This window comes from Canis lupus, chromosome 35, assembly GCF_011100685.1.
Source record: "Canis lupus familiaris isolate Mischka breed German Shepherd chromosome 35, alternate assembly UU_Cfam_GSD_1.0, whole genome shotgun sequence".
Taxonomy (NCBI): domain Eukaryota; kingdom Metazoa; phylum Chordata; class Mammalia; order Carnivora; family Canidae; genus Canis; species Canis lupus.
In genome coordinates this window covers 1,382,673-1,408,174 of record NC_049256.1, presented here as the reverse complement: position 1 = coordinate 1,408,174, position 25,502 = coordinate 1,382,673, and the positions used below count along the sequence as shown (strand labels likewise).

The following is a 25,502-nucleotide window of genomic DNA, read 5'->3' as shown; positions in this document are numbered from 1 at the left end:
AGGGCGCGATCCTGGAGACACGGGATCGAGTCCCACGTCGGGCTCCCGGTGCATGGAGCCTGCTTCTCCCTCTGCCTGTGTCTCTGCCTCTCTCTCTCTCTCTCTCTCTCTCTCTGTGTGTGACTATCATAAATAAATAAAAATTAAAAAAAAAAAACAAGTCCTTGGACCATAATAAAATTACCAAGTAATCATTAGTAGCTATTATTATTATGCTTATATCTGGATTTTCAAGAGGGAATACCTTCCTAGAAAAGAGAATTTGTTGCCTTTCTAGGATTCCCAGAGTGGTTTTGAACACCTACAAGTGAGACTCCTCAGCCTATTCTCACACCTATATTCTTGCACAAATATTAACAATGATTCTTGCAGGAATAGTCTCAAGACTGCTTCACCTTTGCTGTTCTCTGACAGGCATTCACGGTGGGAGTGCAGGCAGTTCCTAGAGGCAGGCCCCCTCCCCAGGGTGAGCTAGTGTGCACCTCCCTCACTGCTCCCAGCCCCAGGAGGACACCTTCCTCGGGATCCCCATAGGTCTTTCTGCCAATTGGCCTACCTCTGGAACTACTATATTCTTGTTGAATGTTGGACCACAAGAAAGTATAAAACGATGAGAATTATTGTGTTGATCTAATTTTAGATCAACAGAGTGGAAAGTTATTTTTACAACTGAAAAATATATTCCTAAGTTGAGCACTATTAGTAATGATTCAGGAATAAGGAAGATATTATTTCTTAGATTGTACTAGGATTATATCCAAACATAAAACTTACTAGAAATTCATGAAACCTCTGTCTTCTTTTATTATTTATTATTATTATTTTTTAGCCTGTTGTCTTCTGATAGGTAGGAGGTCAAGCACATAGAGCCAGTGCTATGTAAAGGAAGGTGTGCAGCCTCTGTCTTGTAACGGCAGGTGGCCATCATCCAGTGCATAGAGGGAGACCAGCATGGAAGGGAAAGTGGTGGAGTCAGTCTTGGCAACATTAAGATTTAAAGAAGAGTAGGGGATTCCTGGGTGGCTCAGAGGTTTAGCACCTGCCTTAGGCCCAGGGCATGATTCTGGAGACCCGGGATCGAGGTCCCGCATCCGGCTCCCTGCATGGAGCCTGTTTCTCCCTCTGCCTGTGTCTCTGCCTCTCTGTCTCTCTGTCTCTCTCTCTGTCTCTCATGAATAAATAAATAAAATCTTAAAAAAAAAAAAAAGATTTAAAGAAGAGACCATTTCTTGGTCACAGAAGCCCTTTATACTCTTCAAAGTTAATGAGAACCCAGGAGATTTTTTTAAATGTTGGTTATGTTGATTAATACTTACCATATTTGAAATTAAAACTGAAAAAAAGTAAATATTTTTGAGTTCACCTAAAAATCCAAATAATAAACCCATTAAATAATCACATAAGTAGCATTTTTATGAACTATTTTCTAAAACAAAACCATGTTAGTGAGAAGAGTGGTGCTGTTTTAGGTTTTGCTGATCTCTTTAATGTCTGGACCAATAGAAGACAGTGAGGTATAACTGTTGTAGTATCATGCCTCCTTTGGCCTCTGGAAAACTCACTGTGCACTTGTGAGAAAGGAATTTAAGGTTTTAGAAAACAGTTCTGGCCTCGTGGGCTACCTGAAAAGGTGTCAGAGACCTCCAGGGCTCAACCAAGTGAGCCCCACTTTGAGACGCATAGACCTCAAGTATTCCATTTTTCAGATCATCTTTCTTGCAGAGTTCTGAGCACTACTATAATAGTAGATATGGAGAAAGTACCAACTACAATGGCAAATTTTAGGAACATTTAATATCCAAAATATATCCTTGATTTAAAAAAAAAAAAATCTGAGTATGAACTCACTCAATGGACCAGGTTGCCTCCTTACATGTTGCCTTCCTATTATAGTTGACATCACCACTGTGGTTTAAATGCCCTGGAGCAAATTCCACTCTACCCACACCCAAAAGAAAGTGGTTTAGGCAGTCTTAAATTACTGAGAGTAGTAGTTAGATAATACAATATCAGATGGGGAAAATAGCCCCTAAAATAACTAAGAAAACAGGCCCAGCAAGCAGGTAATGTCAGTTAACAATCTAGTATGCAGAGGGGAAACTTACCACCTTTGCCTTCTTCCAGTGGGCTGGAGGCCTTGAATGTCTTAGGTTCCCTTACTTGGAGTAGTTGGTTTTCCAAATGGTATTAATAATCATCTACCAGTCAAGATAAATAAGATTGGATATGATGAGACCAGAGGAAGTCAATCATTTGTTGCACCAAAGAATCTATAAAATTTGTGTAAAAATATATAAATTTAGCATTGTTTCAAATAGCAAGGAGGCTGGAACCCCATTTCCTTCCTCATCTATTTGTATATATTTCTGACATTCCTCTTTCATATTGTCCCCAGTCACACTCCTTACTCTCACAGCCTCCTTTTCAGTGCCTACCTTGCTGCCCCAGGACTGACCCCAGTCTTCCATAACTGATCATATGACCAAGAGCATTATGAGTCCAAGGCCAGAGAGTGGCCTTTCTCACCCACAGTTTCTCTAAGTGGATGTACTCATTTGATGTTCTCTGAGCATGCACAGCTTACTCATTTCCATGCACCATTGTTGTCCTCCAGTGGGGCACCCTGACTTTACTAACCCCAGGAGAGACACCTGAGTGGTGACACCATTTCAGACTCATGCCAAATTTGTGAGACATTTTCTGGAGATGCCCTCAAGTTGGTCTCCTCTCCCTGAAACTCTTGTTAGAAGGAAAGGAAGAGTTGAAACCCATTTTTTTTTTAAGATTTTATTTATTTATTTGAGAGAGAGAGAGAGTGAGAGACAGAACATGAGCAGGGGCAGACAGAGAAGGAGAAGCAGGCTCCCAGCTGAGCAGGGAGCCCAACATGGGACTCCAGCCCAGGACCTGGGGTCATGACCTGAGCCAAAGGCAGGCGATTAACTAAGCCACTCAGGAGTCCTGAGTTGAAAACCATTTTAAAGGAAATCTTGGATCCCACATCTGTTTGTGCTGTTGGTTACAGGAGTAAGTGTCTTTGAAAAGAGTATACTTTGCATTTATGAGTACTTAGTAGTTGTCTCACTAGCTTACTCTATGCTAGTACTTCACACACCCAGACTATTTACCAGAAAGTGAGTGCAGCTACACAGGATCTCTCTACTATCTTTGCAACTTTTTGTGAATCTATAGCTAGTTCAAAATAAGGTTTAAAAAAAAAAAATCGGGATCCCTGGGTGGCGCAGCGGTTTAACGCCTGCCTTTGGCCCAGGGCGCGATCCTGGAGACCCGGGATCGAGCCCCACATCAGGCTCCCTGCATGGAGCCTGCTTCTCCCTCTGTCTGTGTCTCTGCCTCTCTCTCTCTCTCTCTCTCTCTCTCTCTGTGACTATCATAAATTAAAAAAAAAAAAAATCAAATGAATTACTGATTAAATAGTCAAAAAAAACTAACAGTTAAATATCTATGAATTAAATGATAGTACTTTTAGGGGACTTTATTTGAAAGTATCTGAAACTACCTATAACAGCAATAGCATTTGCCATGTAGCCCACACTCAGGCACAAAAGGTACATTCTTTCTAGTCTCCACAACCTGGAACCTGTCTGCAGCCCCATGGCTGCAGGGGTGGGTGTCACAGCTAGGCTCTGACCAGACCTGTGTAGGAATAAAGAGGATCTTCTCTTCACTCTAAGACACTTCTCTCCAGTGGTTACCACTGTTTTAACAGAGCCCTAGATTTTTGGTTTTCAAAATAGATAATAAAAGTAATATATGTTAAAATTTCAGTGTCCAAAAGGCACAGAGGTGAATGTAGGGAAAAAACACTTAAGAGTTCTTTTATAAATCCTTCCAGATACGAAGTTTCATGTTTCCAAAATTTAAAAAATGTATGTATTTAACTTACAACAAAATTGGATTTATAACCACACACATTGTTGGGCATGTAAAAGGGCACAGCACTGTGTAAAACAGTTGGGCAGTTCCTCAAAAAGTTAAACACAGAATTACTGTATGACCCAGCAAAATGATTCCTAGGTTACCTACCCAAGAGAATTGAAAATGCATGCCCACACAGAAAGTTTGTACTTGGATGTTTGTAGCAGCAGTTTTCACAACACCTGGGAAGTTGAAAAAACCCAATGTCCATGCGCCGATGAATGGATGATAAAATGTCATTTATCCATGGAATATTATTCAGCCAAAAAAGGAATGCAGTACTGGCACATCCCATAACATGGATGAACCTTAAAAAAAAGTATGCCAAGTCAAAGAAGCCAAACACAAAAGACTGCATCTTATATTAGTCCATTTATTTACAACGTCCATAAAAACAGCAAGGAGATCAGTAGCAAGAGTGACTGCTGGTGGGCACAGCAGGGATGTATCTAGAGGGTATTGGCATGTAAAGCATTCTGAAAGTAGTGGTGAAAGTTACCCAACTCTATGAACACAACTAAAAACTAGTGCACTGTACACTTGAAAAGGATGAAGTTTTCGTTTGTGCCATATCTCAATTTTAAAAATTGGGTTTATACCACCTTCTCTGTTCCTATGGTGCAGTAAAGATTTTGGGGTGTTCGTATTGCATCACATCTCACACAGAAGGGAGTATGCCCCTTTTCATGAACTATCAACAGTCCCCAGAGACCCCAATCAAAATATTAGATACTCATTTTTGTGGCAAATAATATTTTTTTGTTGTGGTAAAATATACATAGCAAAATGTCAGTGTGCAATTTGGTAAATATAATTTTAACGTGTGCATGTATCTTGATGTCTTCCCATTTAAAAAGTTCATGTTACCAGAAACAAAACTATAGCTATAGAAGCTTTATAATTTTCTGAGATGTGGTGCAGGTTTTTCTGCAGATTTACTCCATGCAGTCTATAAATTAAGATACATCCTAAGAAATTTATTTATTCTAGCAAAATGATGTTTTCAAATTTTTTAATCATAGTATAAGCATAATGACTTTATATATCCTTTTCTCCCCTTTATTTTATTTATTTTTAAGATTTTTAAGATTTATTTATTCATGAGAGACACAGAGAGATGCAGAGACACAGGCAGAGGGAGAAGCAGGCTCGGCTCCCTGCGGGGAGCCGGATGTGGGACTCAATCCCAGGACCCTCGGGTCATAACCTGAACCACCCAGGCGTCCCTCCACCCCTCTAGTTTAATTAAACGTTTATTTTATAAACTCTAAAAAGTGAAAATACAAACTTTTGGTGGTCTCTACCCTGTTGGACAGCTTGTTTGTTTAAATATATTTTAAAGGGATGGCTTTTTAGAAAGAATGAGTTTCCTATGCCACAAAGTGAAACCTTATGCAAAAATGAATGGTAAGGAATGAACCAAAGTGGGAGGAACAATACAGGTGACCTGTGCCGACAGTTAGCCAGACATCCGCCCCGGTCAGGCCAGAGTCCTCTTGAGGAATGTGCGCTGCCCGGGACGGAGGCTCTAGTTTATAGAGCAGCGGCCAGCTGAATCATATCTATTTTTCCAAACAGAAGAGAAGCTGATTTTTAATAAGGGTAATAAGCTTTTTATTTAATGCATAGCGATCCTGTGCAGAAGCTACGTTGAAATGCAGCAACAGTGCAAACTTTTTAAATTAGCCGTCAACATCCTCTAAATAAGCATCATCAAATTCTAACAGAGCTTGTGTCCGGCTCGGTTGGCAGCAGAGCACTTCTCAGGGAAGACGCCAGGGAGCATTGATTTCTTGGGATGTTAATAGCCCTTACGCCAAAAAGGGTTTCATGGTCATAAATTGGAGACCCCTCCGTGCGTCCAGGTTTCACCTGTGTCCTTTGCACAGGTTTTCCAGAGGCCGCCGCTCGGGTCCGCAGAGCGCAGAGCCCCGTGGGCCCCGTGGGCCCGACTCGCCGGGCTGTGCGCCGGGAGGCCCCCCAGGACCTCGGCCGAAGCCACAGCACATGTGACCCGGTCACCGCTTCCCTCCTGTGACGCGGCAGCTGCTACCGAGCTCCCCCGATTTCTGAGGCGAGGAGACGGGAGGGCCAGGAATCGGCGACCATCTTACGGGGTCGCGGTCTGCTGCAGACAGGAAGCCAGCGTACCCGAGGCGCTGGCCATCCTCCACCATGACCGCGGTGACCTCCACCGTGACCTCCGCGGTGACTCTGCGGTGACTCTGTGGTGATGACCTCTGCCGTGACCTCCGCGGTGACTGTGGTGACCTCCGCGGTGACCTCCACGGTGACTCTGCAGTGACCTCTGCGGTGACCTCCGCGGTGACCTCCACGGTGACTGCAGTGACCTCCACTGTGACCTCCGCGGTGACCTCCGTGGTGACTGTGGGCACATGCGGTGCAGACAAGGGCGCCAGGGGGAAGGAGGCCCAGAGGCCCACCCGGTCCCTCGGTCGGGGAGGGTGCTGAGAGGTCCCGCGAGCTCAGCCCTGCACCTGCCCGGCGGCCCTCCCCGACCTCGGCCAGCCCCTGGTCACAGCCCTGTGACCGCTCACATAGCGGCAGCAGGACACTGTCACTTGGCAGTCCTTTTTGAGCATGTGATTCCCTGCCCTTGCTTATTTTTGTGCTTGGTTTTGACCCAGAACCTGAAAATTCGCAGTTAAGATATTAAACTAGTGTCACGGCCGCACCCTGCACGGGCTTTTTCTATGGTAATTGGTGTGAGAAACCAAAGGAGGTGGGAGGTGCCTGAGTCTTGTCCCGGTACGTGATTTTCAGGTTCTGAGTTGTTCAGGTTTGTAAACTGCCAGATCCTAACCACCTAAAACAGTATTTGCTATCAAACACTGGAATAAGAATATGTCACATTAATTGTTAAGGACACAAGCTTTTTAAAAAGTAAACAATAGCTATTGACATTGTGACACAGAGCAGAATCTAAGAAGCCTTTGTGAAATCTGCGTGTGCGTGTGTGTGCATCTGCACATACTCATACATATAGCAACTAAAACAGGAGGGTTTTTTTATTGTGGTAAAACGTACATAACACAAAATTTTCTACCTTAACCATTTTTAGTGGCATCGAGTGCATTCACACTATTGTGCGTCCATCACGGCATCCATCCCTAGAATGTCTCCACCTTCCCAAACCAGAAAGCACTAGCTGCCCACTTCCCATTCCCTCGGCCCCTGGCAATCACCATTCTACTCTGTTTCTATGAGTTTAACTGCTGTAGGAGCTCCATGAATGGAATCATAAAATATTTGTCCTTTTGTGTCTGGCTATATTCTTTATTTTAGATAACTTGATAAATTGGTGATTTTTCTTACTATGTAACACATACCTGTTTTGGAAAAATGATAGGAGACACACAAAAGCCAAAGGAGGAAAGTAAATATCCTGCCTGAGCTCAGACACCCACTAAAATCATTTTTATGTCTTTCAGTCTCCTTTTCCTTTGGCTTATTACATGTAGGTACGTGCATAGAGAAAGACGTTGTAAGCTGTTGCCTGCTTTTCATGTAGCGAGGTATCAGAAACATTTTTCCATGTGTTTAAATATTTTCTATATAACCATTTCAATGGCTGATTAATACTTCATTGGGGAGATGTATCATAATTTGATGAACAATCGCCTGCCTTCCTGTTCTCGGGCAGTTTCAGAGGCCTGTCTGTCTGTGTGACACTGTCTTCACCATCTGAATCAACGTGCTCCCCGAATGGCGTCTCCTTGACATTAGGGATGGTGTTGTCGAGCAAACCTGCATATGCCCAGATCATAAAGCGGCACTTAAGTGATGAATACTATCGTACAACATCGTTTATTTTTCCAGGACAGCGGGGCTTTTCAGTTTGATCGATACCATGTGGCCCCCAGTGATGCCTCTAAAAGCACCTGGCCATGGCCAAACCTGTGAAGAGGTAAGCCGGCATCTGAGGAACCTCCCCTGGTCTCCACCTGCTCTGTGCCAGCTGCTGAGCCAGCCCCACCCCCAGTCCACGTCCCTGAAAAGGGAGGGTTCGGTGACTGTGAGCCAGGAGGACCGAGATTCACACTTGCTCACCTCCCTCCAAAGTCCGAGCTGTGGCTGCTTTCTCTGCCGCTGCCGCAGTCCATTCTCCTTGAGGTTAATCTATGGCAGCGTTTTTAAACCACAACCTCGCATGTCATCGCAACAATCAGCATCTTAGGCTCGTACTAAATAAGACACAGGATGTTTTCCCCACCACCTCCCAATCACTATTAGAACCAACATTCAATTACCAATTAGAGCACAGACTCACATGACCTAGCAAATAAACTCTGTGGATATTCATTCAACCACCAGGTGAGCCAGGGATTTCCCTTTTCCTGCTGCATCACAGTGTTTATGGTAGTTGCTCCCATGTATTAAAACCGACTGATCAAAATGTGTCCCTTCTCCATCCTGAGTTTTATCCAGTGGCTGACTGGGGGCCGTCTTGTTAGTGTGGTAGCTGACTCCCCGGCAGACCGCTCAAACTATGACTGTACCGTGCAAGACCAGGAAAATAGTTGTCAAAAGTGCCCATTTCTAGATTATTTAGGGGGAAGAAGTTTCTAAATGGTGTTTTCAAATATACTCTGAAGAATGAATTTTTTTAATGAAGTCTTAAATCCACAGTAAATTCAAAAAGTATAAAAGTTATTATGCTTGTTCCCAGTGATAAACAATATAGTCTATTTCTTCTACAACCTTCCAGAGAAATAGAATGCATCTGTGAGTAAATATCTATGTATTAAAGAGTAGATTTTAAGTGTATTTGAATGTTTTACTAGCATATTCACATTCTACCTTTGCCTTCATTTTAAACAGGTAAAAACCCATGTGCCTCCTCCTAGCTTCTGTTACATCCTCAGTGCTCATCCCAATGTGGGACAAATTGATATAATTGAAGGAGACCCTATTTCTAAGCTTTACCAGCCTCCAGTTCCCCACTTCTTAAGAGAAATTCTCCAGGTAACATCTGTGTTTCTAACAGGGTTTTTAATTATTTTTACTGTATTTGTGTGCTTTGTGTGATGTTCTCACCATCTTCATTGCCTTTCCAGACTGCTGATCTTAGTACCCGTTGCAGTTTCTACGCCAGAGTGATTTATCAGAGACCACAGGTAATCATTCCCTCTGCCTTTCTCTTTCTGATAATGTATTATAAAGTCATTAAAGGAATAGCCTCTCATAGAAATTAGTGGGGTGCTGAAATAGAAAAGCATTTTAAAAGTCCATTTATGCATGCTCCGAGCTGAGGCAATGAATCCATTCCTTGTGCAGGTGCAGCCTGCCAGCCACTGTGATAAGTGCTGGGTATGGAACAGTCTAGGCATAGGTCATCCGAAAGGTTCTTAGCCCAGCACTGTGAGTTCCTTTCTGGCAGAAAGGAAAGAAAGGAGGTGGAGGAAGGAATCTCGGACTGAGCTTAGTCCCTTTCAGAACTGATCAACAGCTCTGAGCCATCAACAGGGGAAGCAAGCGCTGCAGCCCCTTGGAGGCCTTGGCAGTGCTGGAGAGCTGCAGCCTAGAAGAGCTGCTTGTCTGCTGCCATCCCACACGACGGATCAGCAAGAAGCAGACAAGAGCTGCTTTTGGCAAGTTGAGCATATGCCATAAGTTCTGCAAGAAAGAAACCCCTGGTTGGCCTTAACTCCAAGAGGAGCATCCCTGCAAATCTGTCACCAGGAAGATACCGAACATCCCAACGTTCAACCCTCTTTTTCCTTTTCTCCATTCACCTTTTAGTCATTTGACAATGAACTGGTACCTCTCCTGAGGAATAAGAGAGCGATTGTCAGTCACAGTGCTTCCTGTGGGCCACCCCAGAATTTGACTCAACAGGCAGGGGGACAGGCCCACAGTGAGGATGAGGTCCAGGCACCTGATGGTCTCTTACCTTCCAACCCTGAAGTGAACTGAAGGTTGACTGCAAACTCCCCTGCCTGCCATCTGCAGGACACTCAGTATGTTAAGACATGCTTGGCATCTGGCACGTTCCTATTATTCTAACACACATTCCAGATCGTAGGGCTGTGCCATCAGGCAATGGTTCACTACGCAGCTACCATATACTCTGCAGATAGAATAGTGTCCTAAGGGGCAATATACCACGAGTTCCTGCCCACAGAGCCTCACCTGCTCACAGCCCCAGCTGGTAGCAGAGGTGGAAAGTAAAAAAACAGGTGTCAGATACACCATAGCCAAGCCTCAACAATAGAGCAGCCCCAGTGGAGTGGAGCCCTAAGACAGAGAAAGACAGACTGCAGGTTGTCTGCCTCACTTGGATGAGGGAACCCTGCCTTGTGGCTGGTTGAAAACCCTAATACCCTTCTGTTCTAATTTTTCTGCCAAGAAATATGCTTCCACTGGCATAGGTGCAGCCTGCCCGCAGCTCTGGGGTTCAGTGGGTGTATGTACCAAAGAATTGGTACATTAGGGAGTAGGAGATTGGAACCCAATGGAACAGATGCCTCAATGCACTAAAATTCTCTACCTCCTGTATGCTGCTTTTGTGGGACAGAGAATCACCAGAAACTAATAACTTCCTTGGGGTGAAATGGAAATAAGCTAATTCCTAGGGTCACTGTGTGGTCAGGTCAATCACCTATGTATTCTACAGGGTCAGTTGACTTTAAGAATGGCACGACGCCTGGGGGGCTCAGATGGTGGAGAGACTGCCTTCAACTCAGGCCCTGATCTCCGGGTCCTGGAATCGTGTCACACATTGGTCTCCCCTCAAGGAGCCTGCTTCTCCCTCTGCCTGTGTCTCTGCCTCTCTCTGTATGTCTCTCATGAATAAATAAATAAAATCTATAAAAGTAATTGACACAATGAGTCACTGCAAGAACCTGAGTTCTCAAAGAAGATTCAGTTGTATTTCCATTATACAAATGGCTAGGTCATGCAAGGCAAAAACGTATTTTCTTGTATTTAACTTTTTCTTTAAGATTTTATTTTTAAGTAATTTCTACACCCAACCTGGGGCTCTGTCTTACAACCCCAAGATCAAGAGTCACATGCTCTACCAAATGGGCCAGCCAGGCACCCCCTTAAATTTTATTTTGAATAAAATTATTCTAACTTTTTAGATTCATAGGAATTACAGATTCACAATAGACTGCAAAGAAATATATGGTATCTCCCGTACATCCCCCCCATCCTAATACCCCATGCCTACACAGCCACTATACAACACCCAAACAAGCCCTGATCTGGTGTTATCATTATAATTATGTTATTTCATGATCATTACACAAATGGAACCATGCAATATAAGTGTTGTTTCCTAGGCCAGTTGTACAAACTACCAAAAACTAGATGTGTAAAATAACAGAAATTTGTCATTTCACACTTCTGGGAGCTAGAAGTCTAAAATCAAGGTGTCAGTAGGGCTGTGCTGTCTGTGACAGCTCTGGGAAAATTCTTGTGTCTTCCAGCTTTTAGCATTTGCCAGCAATCCTTGACCTTCCTCGGCTCTGTATACACACCACCCTAGGCACATGGCCATCTTCATCCTGTGTGTCTTCATGTGGTCTTCCCTCTGTGCCTATCAGTGTCCAAGTTTCATTTTTTTATAGAAACAACAGTCATATTGGTTGAGGGCCTGCTGTAATGATTTCATCTTGACTTGGTTAAATTTGTAAAGACCTTATTTCCAAATTAGTTCACATTCCAAGGTACTACAGTTAGGACTTCAATAGATCTTTTTGGAGGAACACAGTTCAACCTATAACAGCTCCTTTGGGAGCTATTTGGTGGTGGTGGTGGTGGTGGTTTTCAACTAATGAAATTCTCTAGAGATTCATCCAGAGAACTAATGATGTTAAACGTCCTTTTGTATGTTTATTTGCCATCTGTATCTTTGGTGAGAGGTGTATTCCTGTCTTTTGCCCATTTTCTGTTTGGATTATTTCTTTGTTTACTGGTGAATTTTGAAAGTTCTTTACTCTGTATACAGAGTCTTTGTCAGATATGTATTTTACAAATATTTCTCAGTGTCTGTACTTTTTCTCTTCGCCCTTTCAACAGGGATTATGCAGAACACAGTTTTTCATTTTTATGCAGTCAAATCTATTAACTTTCCATCTTATAGATCATGCATTTGTCATAAAGTTTAAGGCACTCAAAGCTTTTTGCCTATTTAGGTCCCAAAGTTTATCTTTTATGTTCTTTTCTAGAAGATTTGTAATTTTACATTTGGGTCCATGCTGTATTTTGAGTTGGTTTTTGTATAAATTGTGTAGTTTAGGTCAAGGTTCCCTTTTTTTTTTTTTTTTTTTTTTTCCTATGAATGTCTGGTTAGGCTATCCTTCCTCCATTGAATTGCTTTTGCAACTTTGTCAAAATTAATTGGGCATTTTTGGGGGAAGAGATTTATTTTTTTTTAATTTTTATTTATTTATGATAGTCACACAGAGAGAGAGAGAGAGAGAGAGAGAGAGGCAGAGACACAGGCAGAGGGAGAAGCAGGCTCCATGCACCGGGAGCCCGATGTGGGATTCGATCCCGGGTCTCCAGGATCGCGCCCTGGGCCAAAGGCAGGTGCCAAACCACTGCGCCACCCAGGGATCCCCGGAAGAGATTTATTTTTAATAAAATTTTAGCAATTGTATTGGTATCACTGCTTTGAATTAATTGGTTATTTGTGTCTTTTTACAGAGGATATTATTTGTTACAGGTTGTGTTCATAACCCCAATGGTAAAGATAATTCGATAGCTAATTTCAAAAGAAACTAGTCCATTTTGGCTCATCAAGAGATTTAAAAGGAGATAGTAAGCCAATCCAAGGTATTTAGAAAGAGTATCTAAAATCTTTGAAGATTGTCAGAAAAACTCCCAACTGCATGTAATCTTGTAGAACTTTGCCCTTCCTGGAATATACCATTTTTTAAAATGTGATTTTGCTAATTGTTCCTCCAAAATCATTTATACCTCTACAGTCCAATACAGTATCATGCACTGCACTTAGTTATCATCTCTCTTTCTTCTTCAAATGGAATATTTCTGCATCTTTGTGTATCTTCTGTGACCTTGACAGTTTTTAAGAATAGAGACCAATGCTTAAATAGGATATCTCTCCATTTAGATTTGCTAGATATTATCTTATTGAAGTTATGCATCCTTGTCAGGAATACCACATAAAAATACTGTCTTCATATCAGAAGGCACACAGTTGATTTGTCCCAGCCCTGTGATATTTTATCAATTAATTAAGATGGTATTTTCTAATATGCTCAACCTCACTCACCATCAGGGAAATACAAGGGTCTTCCCAGGCAAATCGTTGGCCCCATTTGGATCTACTGAATCCTAAACCCTGACCAAGGGGAAAGGGCAAAATGCCATTAAAATGAACTTTAGGGATCCCTGGGTGGCGCAGCGGTTTAGCGCCTGCCTTTGGCCCAGGGCGCGATCCTGGAGACCCGGGATCAAATCCCACGTCGGGCTCCCGGTGCATGGAGCCTGCTTTTCCCTCTGCCTATGTCTCTGCCTCTGTGTGTGTGTGTGTGTGACTATCATAAATAAATAAAAATTAAAAAAAAAGAAAAAAATAAAATGAACTTTAAAAGGCATTACAACTTTTACAGATAAAATTATAATGAAAAATAAATAAAAGAAAGATGGTTACTAGAGTTAAGATGACACAGTAGTATGGGGACACTGACTTTGCCTCATTCTTGAAACAACATCCAACTACTTTGAACAATCAGGAATACAATCTGAAGATTAAGAAAACAATCTGCACAGTCAGAGGGAGAGAATGTGGCAGATGCAGGCTTATCATTTTATGTTTGTCTGTTTGTTTGCATTTTTGTTCCTTTTCTAGTGTCTTGGATCTGCCTTTTCTTTTTCTTCTTCTTTTTTTTTTTTTTCCTTTCCAAGGCTTATCTTGACTAACAAATCAAAGCACATTGAGTTAAAGGTCCAAACACTCCCCACTACAAGCAAGAACGAACACTGTAGAAGACAGATCAGTGGGAAAAAACAGCCAAAACACACATCACAGAGTACATAGTATACACCAGAGACACTTCCTGAAGTTTTTGTTGTTGTTGTTGTTGAACTTGTTGTTATTGTTGTTTTTGTCAGTTTTTTTCTTTTTCTTTTTCTTTCTTCCTTTCTTTTCTGGATAAATGATGAGACAGAGAAATTCACCCCAAAAGAAAGAGCAGGAGGTAGAATTCACTACCATAGATCTAATCAGTGTGGATCTAAATGAGATGTCTGAACTAGAATTTAAAATAACAATTATAAAGATACTAGCTGTGGTTGCCTAGGGGGCTCAGTTGGTTAAGCATCTACCTTCACCTCAGATCATGATCCCAGAGTCCTGGGATCAAGTTCTGTATCAGGCTCTGTGCTCAGCAGAGAGCCTACTTTTCCCTCTTCCTCTGCTTGCCACTCCCCCTACTTGTGCTCACTCTTTATCTCTCTGTCAAAAAAATAAATAAAATCTTTTAAAAAAAAGAAATAAAGATACTAGCTGGACTTGAAAAGAGCATAGGAGACACTAGAGAATCCCTTACTGTAAAGATAAAACAACTAAAATCTAGTTAAGCTGAAATTGAAAATGCTATTGCAGAGAGATACAGACCCAAGAGGAAGCCATAAAAATGAGGATGAATGATTCAGAAGAGAGAATCCGTGATATAGAAGATAAAATGGTGAAAAATAAGGACCTGGAACAAACCTATTAAATCATGAAGGGAGACTAAGACAAATCAGTAATTCCATAAAACAAAAATAATATCAGCATTATATAATGGGGTCCCAGAAGATGAGGAGTGGAAGAAAGAGGCAGAAGGTTCATTTGAACAAAATATAGCTCAGAACTTACCTAATGTGAGGAAGGAAACAGGCATTCAAGTGCAAGAGGCACACAGAACCCCACTCAAAATCAACAAAAATAGGTCAGCATCTCAACATATTACAGTGAAGCTTCCAAATTTTAAAGATAAAGATAAAATCCTAAAGTGCCTTGGGAGAAGAGGACCTTAACCTACAAGGGTAGACACATAAGTCCAGCAGCAGACCTAGCAGGCCAGAAAAAACTGGCACGACATATTCAATGTGCTAAATGGGAAAAATACACAGGCAAAAATAGTGTATCCAGCAAGGCTGTTATTCAGAATGGAAGTAGAGATAGTTTCCAGAAAGAAAAAGAAAGAAAGAAAGAAAGGAAAGAAAGAGAGAGAGAGAGAGAGAGAGAAAGAAAAAGAAAAGAAAAGAAAGAAAAGAAAGAAAAAGAAAGAAAGAATGAATTTGTGAGCACTAAATGAGCCCTGCAAGAAATATAAAAGGAGTTCCTTTGAGCAAAGACAGAGCCCAAAAGTAAAGACCAGAAAAAAACACAGACAGTCCATGGGAACAGTGACTTTACAGGTAATATGATGGCACTAAATTCATATTTTTTCAAGAATTACCCTGAATGTAAATGGACTAAATGCTCCAATCAAAGTACATAAGGTATCAGAATGGATTAAAAAAATAAGACCCATCAATATGCTGCTTACAGGAAATTCATTTTAGACCCAAAGACAACTCCAGATTGAAAGTGAGGGGGTAGAGAACCATTTATCATGCTAATGGACATCAAAAGAAAGCTGGAGTAGCAATCCTTACATCCAACAGACTAGTTTTTAATCTAGTCTATAATAAGAGATGAAGAAAGATCATAATAAAAGTGTCTATCCAACAAGATCTAACAATCATAAATATTTATACCTCTAACATGCAAACAGCCAAATATAAAAACCAAATACTAACAAAATTAAAGAAATTCATTGATAATCCTACAATAATAGTAGGGGACTTTAACACCCCAATTATACCAATGGACAGATCATCCAAGCAGAGTATCAACAAGGAAACAAGGGCTTTGAATGACACACCAGAGCAGATGGACTTGACAGATATATTCGGAGCATTTCATCACATGCAGCAGAATCCACCTTCTTCTCAAGTGCATATGGAACATTCTCCAGTAGATCACATACTTGGTCACAAATCAGTTTTCAACTGGTACAAAAAGATTGAAATCATACCATGCATATTTTCAGACTACAAGGATGTAAAGCTTGAAGTCAACCACAAGAAAAATTTGGAAGGGCCACAAATACATGGAGGTTAAAGAACATCCTATTAAAGAATGAATGGGTCAACCAGGAAATTAAAGAAGAATTTTAAAAATACATGGAAACAAATGAAAGTAAAAACATGACAGTTCAGAACCTTTGGTATGCAGCAAAGGCAGTCCTAAGATGAATATATATAGCAATATAGTCCTTTGTCAAGAAACAAGAAAAGTCTCAAATAATAACCTAACCTTACACCTAACGGAGCTGGAAAAAGAACAATAGGTAAAGCCTAAATCCAGCAGGAGAAGAGAAATAATAAAGATTAGAGCAGAAGTCAATGATCTAGAAATCAAAACAATGGTAGAACAGATCAACAAAACTAGGAGCCAGATCTCTGAAAGAATTAGTAAGATCGATAAACCCCTAGACAGACTTCTCCAAAAGAAAAGAGAAAGGACCCAAATCAAGAAAATCATGAATGAAGGAGGAGAGATCACAGCCAACATGAAAGAAATACAAATAATTATAAGACAGTATTATGAGCAATGATATGCCAACAAATTAGGCAATCTGAAAGAAATGGATGCATTCCTAGAAACATAAACTACCAAAACTGAAACAGGAAGAAACAGAAAACCTGAACAGACCCATAACCAGCAAGGATATTGAAGCAGTCATCAAAAACCAAGAGTCCGGGGCCAAATGGCTTCCCAGCAGAATTCTACCAAACATTTAAGGAATTAACACCTATTCTTCTGAAACTGTTTCAAAAAATAGAAATGGAAGGAAAACTTGCCAGACTTTTTCTATGAGGCCAGCATTAACTGGATCCCAAAACTAGGACAAAGACCTCACCAAAAAAAGGAGAATTACAGACCAGTATCCCTGATGAACAAGACAAGGACAAGAACCATAAGATTCTCTCAACTGATACACAAAAAGCATTTGACAAAATACAGCATCCTTTCTCAATTAAAACTCCCCAAAGTGTAGGGATAGCAGGAACATACTTCAATGTCATAAAAGCCAAAAGACGAATATCATCCTCAGTGGGGAAAAACTGAGGGCTTTTCTCCTAAGGTCAGGAACACAACAGGGGTGTCCACTCTTAACCACTGTTTTTCTACATAGTACCACAAATCCTAGTCTCAGCAATCACACAACCAAAAAAATTAAAGGCATTCAAAGCGGCAAAAGAAGTCAAACTCTCCCTCTTTGCAGATGACATATTCTCTGTAGAAAACCCAAAAGACTCCACCCCAAGATTGCTAGAGCTCATACAGCAATTCGGCAATGTGGCAGGATACAAAATCAATGCCCAGAAATCAGTGGCATTTCTGTACACTAACAATGAGACTGTAGAAGGAGAAATCAAGGAATCGATCCCATTAACAATTGCACCAAAAATCACAAGATACCTAGGAATAATAAACCTAACCAAAGGGGTAAAAGATCTGTACTCAGAAAACTCTAGAATACTTATGAAAGAAATTGAGGAAGACACAAAGAAAAAGAAAAACATTCCATGCTCATGGATTGGAAGAACAAATATATTGGGATATTTCAGCCATCAAAAAGAGTGAAATCTTCCCATTCGCAATGTTGTGGAGCTAGAGGGCATTGTGTTAAGTAAAATAAGTCAGTCAGAGAAAGACAAATATATGATTTCTTAAATTCATATGTGGAATTTAAGAAAAAAAAAACATAGGGGAAGAGAAGGAAAAATAGAATAAGAGGAAAACAGGGAGGCAAACCATAAGAGACTCTCAAGTGGCGGAAAGAAACTGAGGGTTGCTGGAAGGAAGGTGGGTGGGGTGATAGGGTAATTGGGTGATGGGCATTAAAGAGGCACTTAATGTAATGAGCATTGGGTCTTACATGCAGCTGATGAATCACTAAATTCCGCCCCTGAAACTAATACTACCGTGTATGTTAACAAAATTGAATTTAAATAAAAAAAGAAAAAGCACTTTTAAAAAATTTAAAAAAAACTGTTGCAGATACAACAGAAATTTTTTTAGCTGCTTTATATAACAGCCCTATACAAAGTCTGAAGACAATTAAGTATTCCTATCTCAATCAGTTTGGGCTGCTATAGCAAAATACCGTACACTGAGTGGCTTAAACTGTACCGGCTTATTTCTTACAAATCTGGAGTGTGGAAGTCTGAGAGCACAGGGGCGAACGTGGTCAGGTTCTTAGTGAGGGCCCTCTTGATTTTCAACAGGGTATGTCCTTGTATCCTGACAAGGTGGAGAGCGGAGAGAGGAAACAAACTTTGTCATGTCCTAGGACACTAATCCCGTCACGAGGGCTCCATCCTTGTGGCCTAATTACCTCCCAAAGCCCACCTACCATTCCCATCACATTGGAAATTAGGACTTCAACCTATGATTTGGGGATTTGGAAGGGATATAAACGTTCAATTCATGAGAGTCACTGATCCTTAGGAAACTTACATCTAACAGGACAGAAGAATGTGTAAGGACTAAATATAAAACAGTATGGTAATTAATATTCTAGGTATGGGAATGTGAGATCTACAGGAAAGGAACATTGTTCTCTCCCTGAGTAGTTCAAGGACAAGTCCAGTAGTGCCAGGAGAGGGCGGATTGTATCCCAGGGAAGGAACCCTTTAAACAGGTGCAGGGTAAGGACTCTCGGGGCACAGCCATGTCGGTGGGGGCTGTTGACTAAGATATGCAGAGTCTCTTGCATATTTGGAAGTATTTGTTGGAATGATATCTAAAATTCTTAGTAACAATCATCTAACATTATTACTTAAAAAAAATTTAATAGAAGAATGGTATTAAGGTTAATAGACTTGACTGTGCCTTTGAATTGTAGCTAAGCAGTTTGTTTCCTCTGCAGCAAACGGAGATTTGGCTGATGGTGACTGATGTCACCCTACAAATGCAAGATGAGAATAACTCTGGCCTCCCCAAAACCGTGCCAGTCTGTGTGGCTCCCTCATGTGTGCTGAGCCAGGAAGTCCGGGAAGCGCTTACCGAGGCTGCCCCTCACTGCTTTCTCTTCAGGGACGCTCTCCGAACCCAGGGTATGCTTTCTTCTTCTTCATAGCTCTGACCCCGGGGTGGCTGATGGATGCCATGAAATGACATTGGGGCTTGTAGACGCCTCTGACTTACTCTAGGACTGCTGGTCCCTTCATGAAGCCAACCATGGACCTGGCACGTGGAGTGGAAGAGACCCGTGGTACCGGACTTCGGCTTTCACTGGCCCCTGTCACGGCCACCCGGACAGAACCGGAGCGCTGGCAGTGCTAACACCTCCGGTGAAAGATGCCGTTGGTCAGTCAAGGCTTATCCCTTGATGGCACACTTTACGGGTGCAGAAGCCGCTTGACGCCGTTGCCTGGAACATCACTTTTTAAAACAAAAAGCTGGAAATTATACATATACACTTAGCTCTTTTCTTCCTAGGAATCAGTAGAAGCCTGGCCAAACTATATATTTTTATTTTATTTTGTTGAGGTTTAATTTGCGTACCACAAACTTCACCTTTCTAAAATGATTTTGAATATAGTTTTGCGTGGTTTTCCAGCTTAGCACAACGGTGAGTGTAGGACTGCTTTCCATGCAGTGCATGTGTCACTGGATACAGTGGGTGGGCCCTAAGCCTGTGCCCTCTGCCCACCCTGCCTGCAGGAGGGTGGCAAAGGGCACTGTCTTTACTGGCAGGAGACCTCTTTTTCCTTCAGTGCTTCAATAATCTGAAGTGTCTCTTTTAGCAGGTCGATTTGTTTGTGTTGAACGAAGTGTCCTCCTGCTTCAGAAGCCCCTTCTGGGTGTGGACTCTGGCGCTCACTCCTGTGAACTGACTGGCCCCGTAAAGCTCAGTGAACTGGATTCTATCACTCAGGTCAACTCTATTTGCTGCCTTCAAGGTGGGTAGTCAATCCTGGTGGAAATGGTGTTTATATATTTTTAAATATCACACTTCATATTCACTTAACTCATTTATTCCACGAGTTTTTATGTCTGACACATCCCAGACTTTGGAGACCCAAGGAACAAAGTCAGGAGAGGTTCTTGCCTCTCAGACGCACACTGTATACAGCAGGAGCTCAGTGAGCTTGCACATAATCAAGTACAGAGCCTCAGCGTTCCGGCTGCTGCTCCACGTCTGGTTGCTGGGACCGCACTGTGCTCTCCCGAAGGACAGGAGCCTGTGCTGAGATCTATAGGGTGGGAAGTAGCCAATTAGGGAAGGAGTCCCTACTGCTTAACAGGGAGAATGTCTGATAGGAAAAGAATAGGACATATAAGGGCTGCTGTCAGGGCAGAGTGGGGGGCACCAGAGTCCAGGAGAGGGCAGGAAAGGCATGTGGATGGAGGGAGTGACTGCACAGGGAGGGGGTGGCCCTGGCAGGCATGTACTCGGTCGTCGGCAGAGGCCAGCGCTCCAGGTTTTGTCTCCACAAAGCAGAGTGGAAGGGCGAGGGCCTTGGATAGTGGCCAGTGGGAGGCCAAGCACCCGTCCCACGGTGTAGACCAGGGAGGAGGCAAAGTAAATCTGGAAGTGGGTTTAGTTGGAGGAAACTGACAGGCTGCATAATGAATTCAGTACAGAGGGAGCAAGACATAGATGGAGGGTGAGAACCTACGTGATGACCTCTGAGATCTGGTACTTTGTAAAACACGGTATCCTGTCACTTGCTTTCCTGACTCAGTACTCTAGCAGGATGTCCAGCCAGGTGTGTAGGTAAAGATGTTACTCAGGTCGTAATAGTTGTATCACATTCCCTCCTGTGAATAAACGGTCTTTGTGCTGATAGAGATCCACATGTTCCTCTGTTTCTGCAATTATAGACAAGGCTGAAATAAACATCCTTCATGTTAATCCCTACTGATTTCTTTGCAGGAAGATTTCAGGGTCTTAGGACTCATATTTTTTTAATCAACTTTATTGAGATATAACTTGCATCATTACAATGCACTCATTTAAAATGTTTTAGTATATTCACAAAGTGTGCTACCATCACTGTAATCTAATTTAAAACTGTGTTGGGGCACCTGGCTGGCTCAGTTGGTAGAGCAGTGGCGGTGCTACCCTTGATCTCAGGTTGTGAGTTTGAGCGCACACTGGGTGTAGAGATTACTGTAAAAAAAAAAAAAAAAAGCCTTAAAAAATTCTCATCATCCCCCAAAATAAACTTCATGCCCATTGTCAGCCACTCCCCATTATTTCTCCTATCCCAGCCCTTACCCTGGCCTTAGGGAAGTATTGATCTACTTTCTGTCTTTATAGATTTGCTTTTTCTGGATATTTCACATACACAGAATCATATATATGTTTCATGCTGGGCTGCTTTTACTTGGCATAATGTTTTCAAAGTTATCCATGATGTACCATGTATCAGCACTTCATTTCTTTTTTCGGCTGAATATTTTGTCATATGGATACACCACGTCTTGTTTTATCCATTCATCAGTTAATGGGCACTGGGTTGTTTCCACTTTTTGGCAGTTGTAAATGGTGCTGCTGTGGATATTTGTGGACTAACTTTTGTTTCAACAACCTGTTTTCAAATTTTGGATATGTATCTAGGAGTGGAATTGCTGGGTCATATGGGAAACCCTGTGCTTAGCCTTTTGAAGAAATATGTTTTCCAAAGTGGCTACACTATTAGTGTATCCTTAGTATTATAAGATATTAAGTTAATTTCCAAACAGTGTACAAAAATTCACATTTCCAAAAGTAATTTCTAAGAGGGCCTATTTCCTTCAGCCTTGCCCACTACTAGATTCCTGAATCTTTTTATGACTTTTATGATCAGCAAAAACTATGATTCCACTTTTGTTGTTTAATTAACATTCTTCTACCCACTTGTGAGATTAAGCACTCAGCCATTGTGTTCAGGCCATTTGGATTTCTCTTTTGTGCATCTTCTTTTAATGTTAGTGCCAAAAGATAACTAAGATCATGATTTGAAGTGAGAAATCAGAGCAGCATAGCCTAGTGGTCCTGAAGAAAGCAGACTCTGACAAATCACCTGTCATCTGGGTCTTCCATTTTCTCATGTGTAACACAGGGCTTAATAGAATCCACCTTAAAGCATTGTTGAAGATTAAATAAGATAATGCTCATAGGCTTTGGGGGCTTGGGATACTCACAGACTAATGGAGAAGGATGACATCTCAGTGCTGACGTTGTCATAGACCGTGGAGGAGGGCTGGCTGAGGGCAGGAGCCAGTGAGGCAGTAGGTGGGTGGGTTTGGTACTGTTAGGATTTGTCGACCAGAGTGGTGAAGGCCTTCCAGACAGATGAAGGCCATATGGAAAACCCACACAGATGCCAGGGGCAGTTGTCAAATCTTTCTGTGCTGGAGGAGGCAGGGCCCTCTTGGGATGGAGCTGGCTTTGTCTTGTTCTGCTATTCCTGGTCATGCTAAGGAGGTTATGTGATCAATTTGTTGTCTTAAATAAACAATTGTGTCAGCATCAGAGATAGACTATGGTACAAAGCTGGATTGGTTACTGACAGGCCGTTTGGAAGTGTGCAGGGAAGGAAGGGCTGAGCAGACTGTGGGGTTTCCAGGAACCGGCCCTGCTGGGCCCCTTGGCACAGGCTGTGAGGACAGCACACAGTGTAGACTCATGCCCTGCAGCAGATGTGCTGCACGCCTGTCCTTGTTACTGCCCAGAGCCTGCTGCCGCTTGCAGGTCTCCACCATCTCCAGAGGCCTCCCTTCTATCTTCATTCTCCTGACTGGTTGCTACCTGTTCTTCTCTCACCCCTCACCTCTCTCAGAGCCCAGGACTCAGAAGAGAGAGAAGGGTGTGGGAACAGCCTCCCAAGCAGTGTAGCCTCTGCCCTACATTTGAGAGGGACCACCACCCACCCATACTGCTTAAGCTGTATGGGACCTTGGGGCACCTGAGTGGCTCAGTCAGCTGAGCATCTGACTCTTGTTTTTGGTGCAGGTTGTGATCTCATGAGTCATGGGGTTGCTTTGGCTTGGGGCTCAATGCTTGGTACTCTGCTTGAGATTCTCTCCCTCTGCCCTCTCACGTGTGTGTGCTCTCTCTCTCTCTCTCTCTCTCTCAAATAAATATATAAATCAATCAATCAGTTAATCTTTAAAAAAAAAGCTATATGGGACCCTGTTGTTATAAGACCATAAGAATCGCCACCACCTGTAGCACTGTATTATGAGAAAATATCTACCTGAAGAGCTTGGCTTCTAAAGGAGGGTTTGAAAACCAACCCATTATCCATAACCTATGAGTGTCACAGAGATGCAAAAAAAGGAAAATGTGTAGATTCTTATGAGGAAAGAGAGACTTGATTTTTCTAGTTTCTGAAGAGCATCATATTTAAAAAAAAAAAAAAGATTCATAGGTGGGATTTCCAAAACAAACTTAACCATTTTATAAATTGTTAAAATATCCATACTACCCAAAGCAATCTAAAGATTTAACGTAATCTGTCTAAATACCAAGAACATTTTTTTACAGAACTAGAAAAAATTCTCCTGTAATTTGTGTGGAACCACAAAAGACCCCAAATAGCCAAAGCAATCTTGATAAAGAAGAACAAAGCCGTAGGTATCACAATCCCAGCTGTAGGTATTTGTAGATATACTACAAAGCTGTACTAATCTAACACAAAATACTAGCACAAAAATATACACACAGATCAAGAGAACAGAATAGAAAGTCCAGAGATAAATTCATGCCTACATGGTCAGTTAACCTATGACAAAGGAGGCAAGAATACACAGTGGGGAAAAGACTCTCTCTTTAACAAATGGTGTTGGGAAAACTGGACGGCTATATGCAAAAGGATGAAATTGGACTGCTTTCTTACATCACACACAAAAATAAATTCAAATGGATTGAAGACCTAAATGTGAGACCTGGAACCATAAAACTAGGAAGAAGAAAATATGGAAAATAATTTCTTTGACATTGGCCATAGCAACATTTTTCTTGATAGGTCTTTTCAGGCAAGGGAATCAAAAGATAAAATAAACTATTGGGACTACACCACAATAAAAATCTTTTGTGCAACAAAGGAAACCATCAACAAAAAAGGCAATGGGAGAAGATATTTGCAAATAATATATCCAATAAGGGGTAATATCCAGAATACATAAAGAACTTATATAACTCAACACCAAAAAAACACAAATAATCCAGTTAAAAAAATGATCAGAGGACCTGAATAGACATTTTTCCAAAGGAGACATCCACATGAAAAGATGCTCAACATCACAGGGAAATGCAAATCAAAACCACAATGAGATATCACATTATACTTGTCAGAATGGCTAAAATCAGAAGTATAAGAAGTAACAAGTGCTGGTGAGGATGTGGGGAAAAAGCAACTCTTGTGCACTGTTGGTGGGAATGCAAATTGGTGTAGCCACTGTGGAGAACAGTACAGAGGTTCCTCAAATTACAGGTGCCCGTGTGGCTCAGTTGGTTAAGTGCCCACCTCCTGATTTTGGCTGAGGTCATGTTCTTGGGGTCATGCCCATGTTGGGCTCTTTGCTCAGTGGCGAGTCTGCTTGAGATTCTCTCCCTCTCCTTCTGCCCCTCCTCCCACCCATGCGTATGCTCACTCTCCCTCTCTGTCCCTCCCTCCCTAAAAAGAAATAAATCTTTTTAAAAAATTAAAAATAGAATTACCATATGATCCAGTAATTCCACTGTTGGGTATTCATCCAAAGAAAGCAAAAACACTAGTTCGAAGAAATAGATGCACTTCTATGTTTACTGGATATTATTTACAATAGCCAAGATATGGAAGTAACCCAAGTGTCAATTGATAGATGAATGGATAAAGAAGATAGATGATAGATAGATAGATAGATAGATAGATAGATAGATAGATAGATGATAGATAGATAGATAGATAGATAGATAGATAGAAAGATAGATAGATGTGTATGTATATATATATATATATATACACACACACACACACACACACACACACACACATGCATAGTGGAACATTACTCAGACATAAAAAAGAATGAAATCTTGCCATTTGTAACATGGGTGGACCTAGAGGGTATAATGTTAGGCAAAATAAGTCATTTAGAGAAAGACATAACATATGATTTCATTCATACACAGAATCTAAAAAACAAATGAACAAAGAAAAAAAGAGATAAAAAAAAAACAGACTTTTAAATACAGAGAATAAACTGGTGGTTGCCAGAGGGGAGGTGAGTGGGGCACAAGTGAAATAGATAAAGAAGATCAAGAGTACATTTATCTTTATGAACATTTAGTAACATATAGAATGTTGAATCATTATATTGTACACCTGAAATTAATGTAACATATAAGTTAATTATGCTTCAATCAAAAACAAAACAAAAAAACAAAAAAACAAAAACAAAACAATACAGGGATGTCTGGGTGGCTCAGTAGTTAGGCGTCTGCCTTTGGCTCAAGGCAAAATCCTGGAGTCCCGGGATCGAGTCCCGC

General features: G+C 41.5%; 1 protein-coding gene across 10 annotated transcripts in view; it reads left to right on the top strand.

Moving 5' to 3' along the window:
• The window catches only part of SPIDR (scaffold protein involved in DNA repair), a 435,376-nt gene that overhangs the window by 394,168 nt on the left and 15,706 nt on the right, over positions 1-25,502 (top strand). For 7 of the 10 annotated variants that reach the window (XM_038583990.1, XM_038583989.1, XM_038583987.1 and 4 more), the window contains 5 exons: positions 7,780-7,867; positions 8,782-8,925; positions 9,018-9,077; positions 18,906-19,092; positions 19,786-19,941. In XM_038583990.1, the coding sequence (XP_038439918.1) occupies positions 7,780-7,867; positions 8,782-8,925; positions 9,018-9,077; positions 18,906-19,092; positions 19,786-19,941 (635 nt within the window). The remainder of the gene's footprint in view (positions 1-7,779; positions 7,868-8,781; positions 8,926-9,017; positions 9,078-18,905; positions 19,093-19,785; positions 19,942-25,502) is intronic. The other 3 variants (XM_038583988.1, XM_038583992.1, XM_038583996.1) reach the window with 1 other exon arrangement.